The sequence below is a fragment of the Gossypium raimondii genome, chromosome 2, assembly GCF_025698545.1.
Source record: "Gossypium raimondii isolate GPD5lz chromosome 2, ASM2569854v1, whole genome shotgun sequence".
In the NCBI taxonomy this organism is placed as follows: Eukaryota; Viridiplantae; Streptophyta; class Magnoliopsida; order Malvales; family Malvaceae; genus Gossypium; species Gossypium raimondii.
The window spans coordinates 26,699,271-26,712,234 of record NC_068566.1 but is presented as its reverse complement, the minus strand read 5'-3'; the positions used below and the strand labels follow the sequence as shown (position 1 = coordinate 26,712,234).

The 12,964-nt window shown below is 28.8% G+C and overlaps 1 protein-coding gene across 1 annotated transcript; it reads left to right on the top strand.

Moving 5' to 3' along the window:
- The first annotated feature begins 11,302 nt into the window (after nucleotides 1–11,302).
- LOC105788274 (protein LURP-one-related 17) lies at nucleotides 11,303–12,236 on the top strand. The gene is made up of 2 exons (XM_012615076.2): nucleotides 11,303–11,645; nucleotides 11,739–12,236. The coding sequence occupies exons 1-2, from the start codon at nucleotides 11,352–11,354 to the stop codon at nucleotides 12,108–12,110; spliced, it is 666 nt and encodes a 221-aa protein (XP_012470530.1). The 5' UTR covers nucleotides 11,303–11,351; the 3' UTR covers nucleotides 12,111–12,236.
- The last annotated feature ends 728 nt before the right edge of the window (nucleotides 12,237–12,964 follow it).

Sequence of the window (12,964 nt, the reverse complement as noted above, 5' to 3'; positions counted from 1 at the left end):
TTAACAATTAATAATCAAAATCAAATTATGGTAATACTAACCGAAATTTTCTCGACTCACTCCTTGTCCACCTTCTCATTTCCTTTCTCGGACAATAACTCTTGCACGACATTAGCTATGTAATTAAACAATTAAAAATCATTAATACACAATTTCATCAAAATATTTCCATTTATACCTAAACTTTACCTAAATTCTAATTTAATCCCTTATCAATACTAATTTTATTTTCCCAATCTAACTCCACATTCTCTCTTAATTTTTACTATAAACTCATTTTAACTCTTCATTTTCACCATAAATCCCTAATTTTGAAATTCTCTCAATTTAGTCCCTATTAATTCAAAGCCTACAATTTATTTTACAAATCAACCTTTTACTAACTTCTAATTTGAAATTCAATCAATTTAATCCCTAATTCTTCAATTAATTCAACATGAACAACATCTAAAAATTTACTAACTTTCAAATTTTCAACTTAAATCAAGTATTATTTAGTTCTAGGATTCCAAAAATATCAAAATTACAAGAAAAAGGACTAAATTGACTTACCAATTGAATTTGGAACTTTTGAAACCCTTAAGCCGTGGTTCTCTTTATTTTCTTCTTTATCTTTTTCTTTCTCAATTTTCGTTTTGCTTCTCTGTTTCTTTCTTTCTCATTTCGTTTCTTTCTTTTGTTTTATATATATATATATATATATATAATATAATAATATTTTAATCTAAAATATCTTATAATTAAATAATAAGTAAATTATACATATTATTACAAATGTATATATATTTATTACACATGTATTTTATTATAACCACACAAGTGTCACTTTTTGGTTTATTACTAATTTAGTCCCTTTTATTTATCTATTTCATAATTAAACTTTCACAATCAATTCAATTTAGTCTTTTATCTAATTACTTTTAATTCAAGCAAATTCACTTAATCGAAACATAATTAACTACACAACTAGCTTCGTAAATCTTTATTAAAAATATTTACGAGTCTAATTTATGGGAATTGAGTCTCGAGAATGCACTTTTTTTTATTAATCACATTTGACTTGTAAATATTAAATAATAATATTTACGAATTTACTCGTCGGATTTAGTGGCCTTGAACCACTATTTTCGAAACCACTGAAAATCGGCTGTTACACTTCCTATTACATGCCACTTTAAACCAACTTTAAAACAAGTACAAAATAACTACCAAGGTATAGATGATAGTGTGTGAGTTTCCAAGTTGATCCAATCAACACTATGATTCCAAGAGTCCTACAAAATCAAATTTAACGAGCAAGTACAAAGAAACTTAGTAAGTACGAAAAGGCAACTCATTTACTATAAATTACCAAATTTCCAAGGGACGTTATCACTTACTACTCCGGCATTGAGCCTGTTAGGCACTGAGCCTAAATAATACCTCATTTGAATATAAAGTATGATCCAACATTCAAGTAACAATACAAAATAGAATTAAAAGATTAAATCATTAACAAGGAAATGAATATAACCATGCATATACATAAATGAACTTACCGAACTGGTTTGCAGTAATCGCAAAAACACAGGAACTATTTTGTAATTTTTTCTTTTCCACGATCGTCAACATGCTCATGATCTGAAACAATAGTTTCATTTAATTAAGTACTTCTAGAACTCAGTTTAATCCATAATTCATATTTATGCAAAATTATAAAATTGCCCCTAACATATTAACTTTTTGCAATTTAGTCCTTCAGCTCATAACTTGAAATTTAACCATTTTAACCAAAATAAATTTAACTAATGTTACAAGGGACCTTGAAATAGCCCATTATTACCAACATTTCACAACCAAACCAATGGTTTTATACTTTTAACAATTTAATCCATTATTTCAAAATTCATCAAAATCATTTAACAAAACATCTTTATTTAACAACCAATATTACTAATCCATCAAATAACTTTAAAACACATTCAAAAACATCCATGAAAAGCCCCTAAATCTTTAACAATTTTACAAATTAACCCCCGAGCTAACTAGATTAAGCTAAAACGAACTTAAGAACATAAAAATCATTAAAAATGGTGCTTGAATACATACCATGCAAAGGAGAAATAAAGCTTTAATAAAACCCTATCTAAACTTCCATGAAGAATCGGTTTTGAAGAAAACAAAATGAAAAAGATGATGATTTTTAGCTTATTTGATTTTATGCTTATTTACTATTTTACCATTTTACCTTTATTACTAATCAAAATTTTCAATAAAACCTTGACCGTAACTATCCACTAACTGTTTAAATGGTATAATTACTATCTTAGCCCATTAGCTTTGTAACACCCCTAACCTGTATCCATCACCAGAATAGGGTTTCAAGGCATTACCAAAGATTACAGAACATTTTGGGATAATTCGAGTCATTTACAATTCACTTTTCGAGTTTATTCGTAAAGTCCCTTAAATGGACCTTCGAGGCCCAAATCATGCATTAGAACCGGGTAAGAACTAAACCAGATTCTCAAGAAATTTTTCACAAAATTTAAAAATTTTCTCACATATAGGGGTCACACGCCCGTGTGGCGTGGCAGTGTGGCTCACAGGGTCGTGTCTCTGGGGCGTGTAACTCTCTGACTTGCAACTATGAAGAAACTTGAGTCACACAGACTGGGAACATGACCATGTCACTAGGCCGTGTGGCATTCTGATTATATTCATTTTTGGTGCAGGTTTCACACGGCCTTGGCACACGCCCATGTTCAAGGCCATGTCCTTCACACAGCAGATACACACGCCCGTGTGCTCTGCCCGTGTGCTAATCTGATTTCAAACTCTAAGATGCAGGGGACACATGGCCAGAATGCACGCCCATGTGCTAAGCCTTGTGTCATACACGGTCATGACACACGCCCGTGTGTCTACCCGTGTGGACAAAAATTAGGCTATTTTCCAAGCCTTATTTCTCACCCATTTGATCTTTTATCTTCACCAATATTTTAATACATTCAAGTACCAATTTAAGATATTCAATCAAGCCAAGCCGTTATCACCATTTGTTCGTTTCATAGCCATATCAATAACCATCATTTTCTTGTATTTCAAATAAATACATATAACCATACATAAGCATGCAATTCACTATTTTTTCTTGTCAATCACAATTTCAAATGACAGATTCATGTAAATGAGCTCAATATCATTAGTTGTTTAATTTTTGTCACTTAAATTCACATAAACATAATTTATTAACATAACCTATCAAACACAACCTCTGAATGATGAGATCACATAATTGAGCTCAATTTCACTATTTAATATGTTTTATCACATAAAATTTGCTTAACACTTACCACAATTTGTCAAATTAGAGAACGTCTTACGAAATTGAATACTTCGTTTTCACATTGCCATAGTATAACTATGGTCTTACACATCGTCACATATCACACACTGAAGCCATAGCTCAGCTATGGTCTTACACGAAAACACATATCACACTGATGCCATATCCCATATATGGTCTTACATGAAAATCACGTATCACACCGATGCCATATCCCATATATGGTCTTACACGAAAATCACATATCACATCACACTGATGCCATAGCCCAGCAATGGTTTTATACGGAAGCACATAATCACATTTTCACATGTTGCCATGGTCAAACCATGGTCTTTTCCGTCAATTCATCACATATCACTGAACGAAAGTACTCATTCCTGCGTTCTACGCAATTTGACCTTTTAGTTCCTTTTTCGTTCTTTTACAATATTCACACTTTAAATATGAACATATGAAATGATTCATCATTTCTTTCATTTACTAACAAATAATTATTAAATTCAGCTATATGAACTTACAATTCGATATTTATAACATAACGATAATCATAATTTCATAATAACTATTTGAAATAAAACATTATATAATTTATAATTCAATGTTTATCGATTATAATCGGGCATATGACCAATTTATACACAAGTCATTCATATATTTTCCTCCCCTCCTCTCCATTCCACATCCTTAATGTATATAACACGCTTATAAGTAACATTATCTATAATTTCACTATTTACTTATATGTATATTCAAAGTTGTCCATCCGTGTCATAGTCACTAAATTATTTTTATCTTGAGCTACAAAACTCCAAATTAAGATCCACTTGATTTTTTTGAAACTAGATTCATATATCTTTCTACCATAAAAATTTCATAATTTATAGTTTAGCCAATTAGTACATTAAATTCTTCAAATTTATCCACTGCTCATTGTTTAATGACTTTGACCTTTGCTTACTAAAAATGAATTATCTCTTAGCAAAGAATTTGGATGATATTCCCGTTTGTTTCTCTTGAAAATAGACTTATTAAGAATTTAAACATATAAATTTAATCCCCTAATTATTTTTCTCAAATTTTTTATAATTTTCCAAAGTCAGAATAGGGGAACCCGAAATCATTCTGACCTTGTCTCACAAAATTTATTATATCTCATGATTTACATTTCCATTGCATACACCGTTTCTTCTATAAGAAATTAGACTCAATAAGCTTTAATTTCATATTTTATTCATCTCTAATTCGATTCCCATAATTTTTGGTGATTTTTCAAATTTAGACTACTATTGCTGCCCAAAACTGCTTAGTACAAAATGTTGATTACCATTTTGGCCCTAAACTTTTAATACATGACGATTTCATCCCTAGGCTCGGAAAAGGAAATTCTTGAAATTTAATCATTGTTCCAAGCCTAATCATTCTCATACATATCAATAACAACCCATGAATTTCCTAAAATTTTAGAATTTTTCCACAAATTCAGTACTTTTCAATTTAATCCCTAAAACATGTTTTCATCCAAAATTCTTTAATAAAACACCTTTAAACATCCATTAACATCTCAATTTCATTGTCAAATAACAAAAATCATATGAACTTATCAATGGTATCTCCCAAAACTTTCAACAAAATAAAAAACTAATAGAATACTAAGTTGGACCTAATTGTAAAAGTCCAAATATATAAAAAATTTCAAGGAAAAAAAGCAAGAATTGAACTTAATTGAAGCTAAAATATGAAAGACCAGCTCAAAACCCTCTTCCATGGCTATTTTTGACAGAAAGTTGAAGAAGATATGGTCTTGAAATCCTTAAAATAAATTTTGGCCACATAAACTTTATTGTAATTCCAATTTTGTCCTTAAATGCATAAAAATCTTTTATTCTTTTAACGTTATGCATAAAAATCACTTTAGCAAGTTTTAGTCCTTTTTAATTAATTGACTGCCGAAACATTAAAATTTTCTGACGCAACTTTAACACTACCATATTGACACTCCGTAAATATTTATAAAAATATTTACGGCTTGGTTTATAATAACGATATCTCGATACCTCTTTTTCTCAATTTCTTGACTTAATAAATCTTTATAAAACACAAATTACTAATTCAAAAATCTCTTAAAAATCATATTTGGCTCGTAATTATTAAATAATAAAATTTACGAGCTTATTTGCCAAATTTGGTGGTCTCGAACCACTATTTTCGACATTTCTAAAAATCGGGCTATTACAAGCTTTCCTTTCCATAGCCATTTAGTCCTTTTAACTAATAGAATTCAATTTTTACATTTTTTACGATTCAATCCTTTTCACCTAAATAACTATTTAAACTCCAAAATTTCTTAACGAAACTTGTACACGACCTTAACATAATTTCGTATGCATTAAATAAATAATAAAATAATAATTTACTCGTCAAAATTGTGGTCCTGAAACCACTATTTTTGACACCACTAAAAATGGGCTGTTTACAAAGCTTGTGTCGACTTATTGGGTCACAACATCTACAAAATGTGTTAAAAACACTTATTTTTTTTATTAACTTCTGATCCTAAAGCCTAAATACTGAAAACATATATTAAAATCCTAAATTGCCAAGAAAACAAGCTCTTTAAGTGCAGAATTAACCCGAATTGACTACTACATTTGACAGCAGGTCAGACACTAACAAAGTTAATTTGTATGTGATTTTAATATCTAAAATATGATTTATATATTCAAATTAAATTTTACAAAATAAATTATATTAATTATTTAAGAGTACTTAAATTTGATATTTTATATATTGTAATATTAAAAAATTTAAATATCATTTAAATTAATTTATCTTTTAGCTTACAATATTTTTCAAGGTAAACTACACCCAAAGTCATTAAACTATTAATAAGTTTACTTTTTGGTCATTCAACTTTAAAAAGTTACATAATGCTCACTGAACTATTCGAAAGTTTTTATTTAAGTCATTAGGCTGTTAAAATCACTATTGTATGGCATTTTTTGTTCGCATTACCTATATCAATTGAAAGTTCTCCTTTCCCTTATCTTTTATAGTTCAACTTTTTTTTCATGAAATAACTTTGAATGTCACAAATCTACGAATCAAAATCTAAACAACTTTCGTTTTCGATATCCAACACTAATTGTCAAATCGACTTGGATCTCAGGTATATTTTGATAGGTACTATCCACCCTACCAATCATTGAATCGTCAGTTAAGCTCGTTAATCGAACTTTAAAAAATAAAAGTTAATAATCTAGTGACTTAAATAAAAAATTTTAAATAATTTAATAATTTAAATAAAAACTCTTAAATAGTTCGATGACTATTTTATTATTTATTAAAATTAAATGATTAAAATGTTAACTTAATAATAATTTATTGCAAATCTAAAATTAAAGCTGGGAAAATGATGAGATGGGTGATTGGCAGTAAAATTGGAAAATACTCAGATGATGAACCAGCAGGAGATATGCACGTGGTTTGACAACTAACCTTGAAGGACATGCGTGGCATTGCATAGTTTTCTATTTCCAGTAAGGTATAATATCTAAAAAGGACCCACCATACCCGATATAGTATCACTGTAACCAAAGCCGCGTGTCATTTTTTATGATAAACTTCAAAATCTTTCGGCTACACACAAATCAATGCCGTACAAAGCTTCTCCATTTATTTGAACAAATTAAAGTTGTATAGTTAGTCACTTTATCATCTTAAAATTTAAGATTTAATCTCTTCAATTTGATGTCCTTTACTTTACAATATTATTAGTATATCTAAATTAATAGGCAACCATTAAAGTATGTTAATTGATAAAATTCTTAATTGTGGTATTAAATTCACAAAATTCATATCATTGCAATAGTTAATAATGTAAAATTATAAAAGTATTGTTACAGTAATTAAGGCCGTATATAAAGTGTTAGAAAATACAATGGTGATGATTCACGACGTGGGTGGTGCAGACAAATATTTAAGATGGAAATTTAAGACAGTGTTTAGCAGAGTGATAACCAATAATTAATCTCTTGTATTGAGTATCTTATTTCACTTTGTTCATATATCTTTTAGATTTTAAAAACAAAAATATTTATAGGAGGACGCTGGTTTGAAGCGAACCCCTTATAATATAATTATTTTTTTGGAAAAATTCAACTTACATCAAGGATAGGGTACAGTCTAGATATACCCAATATAGGGTTGATGAGTTTGGAAAGTCAAGAGCATTAATGAGATTGGAATGATGTGTTTGAGTGCCTACCCCTCAAAAAAAAGGTAAAATTATTTGGTAGCCGCTTTAAAATTCTAAAAATTATTAATAAAATGATAAATTTATACTTTTATCTTAAAAAAAAAAGTAGTTTCGTCCCTGGATGTGAAGATTATCCTTGATGGTATTATGGCGATTCTCTCTCCATGACGCAGGATGTTTAGGTCTGAGAGGTGTAACAAGTAGAATTAAAAGGATTAAGTTCCAAATTTTAGCATAATAAAAGGACTAAAACCACAATTTCACCCTTGTTACTTTGACCGGTATAGCATGAAAGACATTGTTGCTTTGCTTATGAAATTACTTCATAAAACAGTATCCTTGAAGTCTCAAAAGGGAGCAAATATATCTTCAAAATCATGTGAGGGTAGAAAAAGAACAAAAATGGTGGTGACCCTCTCTGGTGAAGAACATGAGCAGTTTAGGTGGGCATGTCCCCAAGTTTTGTCAAGGCATTATATGAATAGTTATGATGAAAAGAGCCGAAACCAGAAAGTTTGAAAGAAGTTAAAATTTGATGGAAATGGGATTACTTAAAAGTCTTGGTCGGCTGTCCCATAGCAACAAATTACTTTCACCTTTGAAGTGACAGTTTATGGCTTCATGCTGCTTTCAAAATATTGCAGCTAGAGACATGGACGATCAATCCTACGTATATAATTCAATCAATATGCTTTAAGTAGTGTGGATCCTACGTATATTTTTGTTTTATCATTCAACAATTACATTGTTGTAGGAAAAGTAAGGTTTTATTATGCTCACAGTGCTTGTACTTTTTGAGTTTTCAAATTTAATCCTTTTACTTGTTTGATTTAAAATTAATATCCAATTGATAAGAATTTTGTTAAATTTGAATATATGTTGTCAATTTAAATTTAAGTTTTAAATTAGCATTATTAAATATTAAAATGTTACATATTCAAATTTTAATTAGATTTAAAATTTCAGATCAAATAAGTAGGACTAAATTTTAAAAAATTAAAACAGTTTAAAAGCTCAAAAGTACAAAGATTGGGGCATAATTCAATCTAAAAAATGAGAGCTTTTTTCATAAAATGCAAAAGAAATGTAAGTGTGTTGGTAGAAATACCATGGATGCCTATGTATTAAGTGTCGATTGCATTTTACCTCTTCTACTAAAAAATAGGTAAATTAATCTTTATACATTAGATCAAAAAGCGGACTAGTCATTTTTGTTAAAAATTTCATCTATTTTACTATTAAAAACTGGCATAACTGAGAAAAATAATCAAACTGTGACACGTAGTGTGCCATGTGTACCTCATATTAACATAAAGAGATTAGTTTTTAATAGTAAAAATGAATGAAATTTTCAATAGAAAGATCAATTTACTCTTTGATCTAACGTACATAGACTAATTTGCTTATATTTTGTGTAAATGGATTAAAATGTAATCTAACTCCTAATAAAAAGGACTCCATGATAATTTTACCTAAGTGTTACAATGAATTCCGTTTTTAGGGCTGCATGTAATTTACTATTTTTTTTTTATCTTTATATATATGTCTTTCTCCATCTCTCCATCTTAGAGCAAAGACGTGTTTGAGCTGAGTATGACTATGGATAGGAGTTAGGACCATGCGGTGCTTATTTATTATTATTGTTGTTATTATTATTATTATTTGGTTTATCTTCCCGAAATTTAATACCCACTATACAACATGGAAAAATCTATAGTTTACAACATATTTAACACCAATCAAATTTTTATATTTTTGAATGGGACAATTTAACTGTTTTATTTTTAAAATCTTGACATTTCAATTTTAATACAAATGGTTAAATTTATTTTGATTAAATCCTTTTAATATGTTTGCACCATGCAAAAAGTTCATGCTCTCTAATTAGATATTTTTAATTTTTATATTTTTAAATTTTAAATTTTAATTTTAACATTAATAGATACATTCACTGGTTTTTTAGTATAATATTTAGAAATAATAAGTTAACATAACATTACACATGTACTAATATGTTTGTCACATCAAATTTTGAAAATAAAACTTAATGAATTTAACAACTATCGTTTAGTAAATATTGAAATTTTAAAAGTATAAAAACAAAGAAAACCAAATTTAAGTGTAATGACTAAATCCATAACTTGTCTATAATATATGTACTAATAGCATAATTCAACCCATAAAACCAATGTGAAAAGTTGACTCGTTTTTGAAAATCTTGAATCAGATTGATTTAATGACCTAATCATACACGCATATATGGCTAATTCTTGAAGTAACAATGTAAATTTTTCTTTAAAATAGTCTTAAGCATTCAACTAATACTTAGTATGCAAATTTATTATTGATTGTCTTTTAAAAAAATAATGGTTGACTTGTAATTCCTAGCAATTAATAGTAAAATAAAATGTAATTCATTATTTTAATGACGAGAATTAACATTGTTATCAATTTAGATTTATTAATAATTAAATCATGTATACGTAATATGTATTTTTTATTCATTTACAATTAACTCATACATGTATGATAAGAGTAAATTACTTTCAACTTATACATCACAAATAAAGTTACACATGTAATTCAAAATTATAAACTAATTTTTTATGCTAACCATCTAGTGCTGCTAAGGCAAAAGTCCGGATGCTAATTCATTGTTATACCAAGTGACCGACATCCTTGGCCTTTGGGAGCAACGTCTTCACCAAGGTGGCCTACCAAAGACAACCAAAGTGATGAAAAAACCCACGACTTTCAGGCAGAATAGTGCTTAGAAATTAGACCGATCCATTTGCACATAAATGGAACAAAATTCTTTACGAATATACAATAAATAACACAATTATATATAATACCAAAAAAAACAATTATACAGATCATCAAATCTAGTACTTGGACAAGCCAATGGGGTCTACGGTCTCACCCTTCGTCTGTTTTTGTTTCATTGGTTTGATGACAGCAAAAACACATGGGACATTCTGACGGCAAAAACTACAGTATAAATTTATCGAATTCCTCGCAGATTTTATACAGTTCATAATATTTCGTCGCCTTTTTCCATTGAAATCAATTAATTAGGAACCTAACAAATACTTCAATTTGGAATCTTGGATACTATCGTTGCTGAAATTTTACACACGTATCCCGTTTTCCAACGTTAACAATATTCAATATTTTTTTGTAATTTGGTGTTTAATAGTCACATTATTATTATTCTAAATTGAGTTAAAATTTTTAATTGTTTTTGGGTAATTTCTTAAGTGAGACCTTATTATAGTGAATCCGTAAAATTCTTTTTAAATCTATTTGATTAAGCCACGTCAAAATTAAAAATTATGTTGGTAACCTAAAATTTGTTAAATTAATTACATAATAAGTTGTTTTCTCTATAGATAAATTTTTCTTACTTTTAAATATTGAAATTAGTTGAATAACTCATATTTTCAATACAAATATTAAGTGATATAATTAAGAATAGATTTCTACTCAAACCCTAAATTTAGTTTAAGCAATATCAATTTTTTTATCCCTGGATCTAACCAACATTAGTAAAAGAAAGTTACTTTTAGGAAAAGAAGCTATGAGTCATGACAATTAGGTAAAAAGTTGTCATTTCACAATTTTTGAGAAGAAAAAAATATCCATTGCTTAACTACCATATGTTTCTTAACACTATAAGCTAAAAGCCTATAAATATCTTTTTCTTACAAGTCTTCTAAAAGCTTCAAAAAAAAAAAAACACAAGTTTCTTAGATACAGAAACATATGAGAAACATGTTCATTTTCTTGAAATCCTTATCAAGATCAGTACATGGTGATGAAGAACCACAAGAACAGCCCGAGTTATCCAAAACCGACGGCGGCAGCAATGACGATGATCTTTGCACATCGCTAACGGTGTGGAGAAAATCATTGTTGATTAGCTGTAACGGATTCACTGTGATTGATTCTAATGGAAATCTAGTTTATCGAGTTGATAACTACATGGGAGGACGCACCAAGGAACTCGTTCTTATGGACGGTAAAGGGAATTCCATTCTCACAATGAGACGTTGTAAGGTAAAAACTATTATATTTTTTTCTCAAGACTTCACCTTTGAATCATATAATAATATAAAAATGGAGCTTAAAATTTCTGGTTTTTAATGGCAGAATCTAAGATTAGTCGATACATGGGTTATCTATGGAGGGGAAGTAGGTGATCATTGTACATCAGAGAAGCCAATTTTCTATGTGAAGAAGTGCATTAACATTTTGCACACCAACAAATCTAATGTGTTAGCATATGTATACCGTCCGCCGTCGGATAAACGGTATGCGTATACGATCGAAGGATCGTATTCGCATAGATCGTGCAAAGTGGTTAATGAGAAAAAAAGAGTGGTGGCGGAGATCAAGAGAAAAGATGCAACAAGTGGAGGTATTTGTTTTGGATTAGATGTTTTTGTGTTGATTATAAAAGCAGGATTTGATCCTGGATTTGCAATGGCTCTGGTTCTTTTGTTGGATCAAATGTTCTCTTAAAATTTAATTGAAAGCTGCCATTTTTTTTCCCTAAGGATTGCAGCATCAATTACCTTGTAAATATACATAAATTAGGGAGTTGATAGAAAGAAATAACATTTTGATTAAAAACCGTTTACCATTCTAGTGTTCTGAATCGGATTGCAGAGTTCATTTTCAATCCCTTGCTGATTTTTCCAGGAAAATGAAATCTAGGAACAGATATTATGAATTCAATAAGGGTAGGTGATAATAAGCAAATTCGGATAGAAAAATAAAAAAACAAATTTTAATTTTAGGGTAAATTACACAATTTGTCATCCAAATAAGAGTCTGCAATATGAGCATTACAGTTAAATAAATGCTTTCACTTTGATTAAACGTTAATTTGGGATTATGCAAGGTTATTGGACACCCCTTTTAGTTACCAAACCTTAGTAAAATTTTATTTTGTTCACTCTTGTTTTCTTTTAAAATTTTAAAAAAAATATTTGAGTTTTTATAAAATTTGAGTTATTCAATTGCGAAGATGAAATCCAAATTTTCCTTATAACTCAATTTCATGTAAATGAGTGGTCAAAATTAAATATTATCAAAATTAAGTGATTAATATGAGTATGCGATAATATTACTTAACCTCAAATTAAGGATGATTGATCAAAATGAAACATTTGTTAATGACAATGTCCATAATGTAAATTCTTTTAATGCCCAAAATAAAAGCTCATGAAAGTTGAGTTGGACAAACAGCTATATAATTTAGGTTAAAATGTGCCTACAGTCGCTGTACTTTTTAAAAATCAGGTTTTAGTCATTATAATTATATTTTTAAAATTTAGTTCTTTTACTTTTCAGATTTCAAAATTCAGATTTAA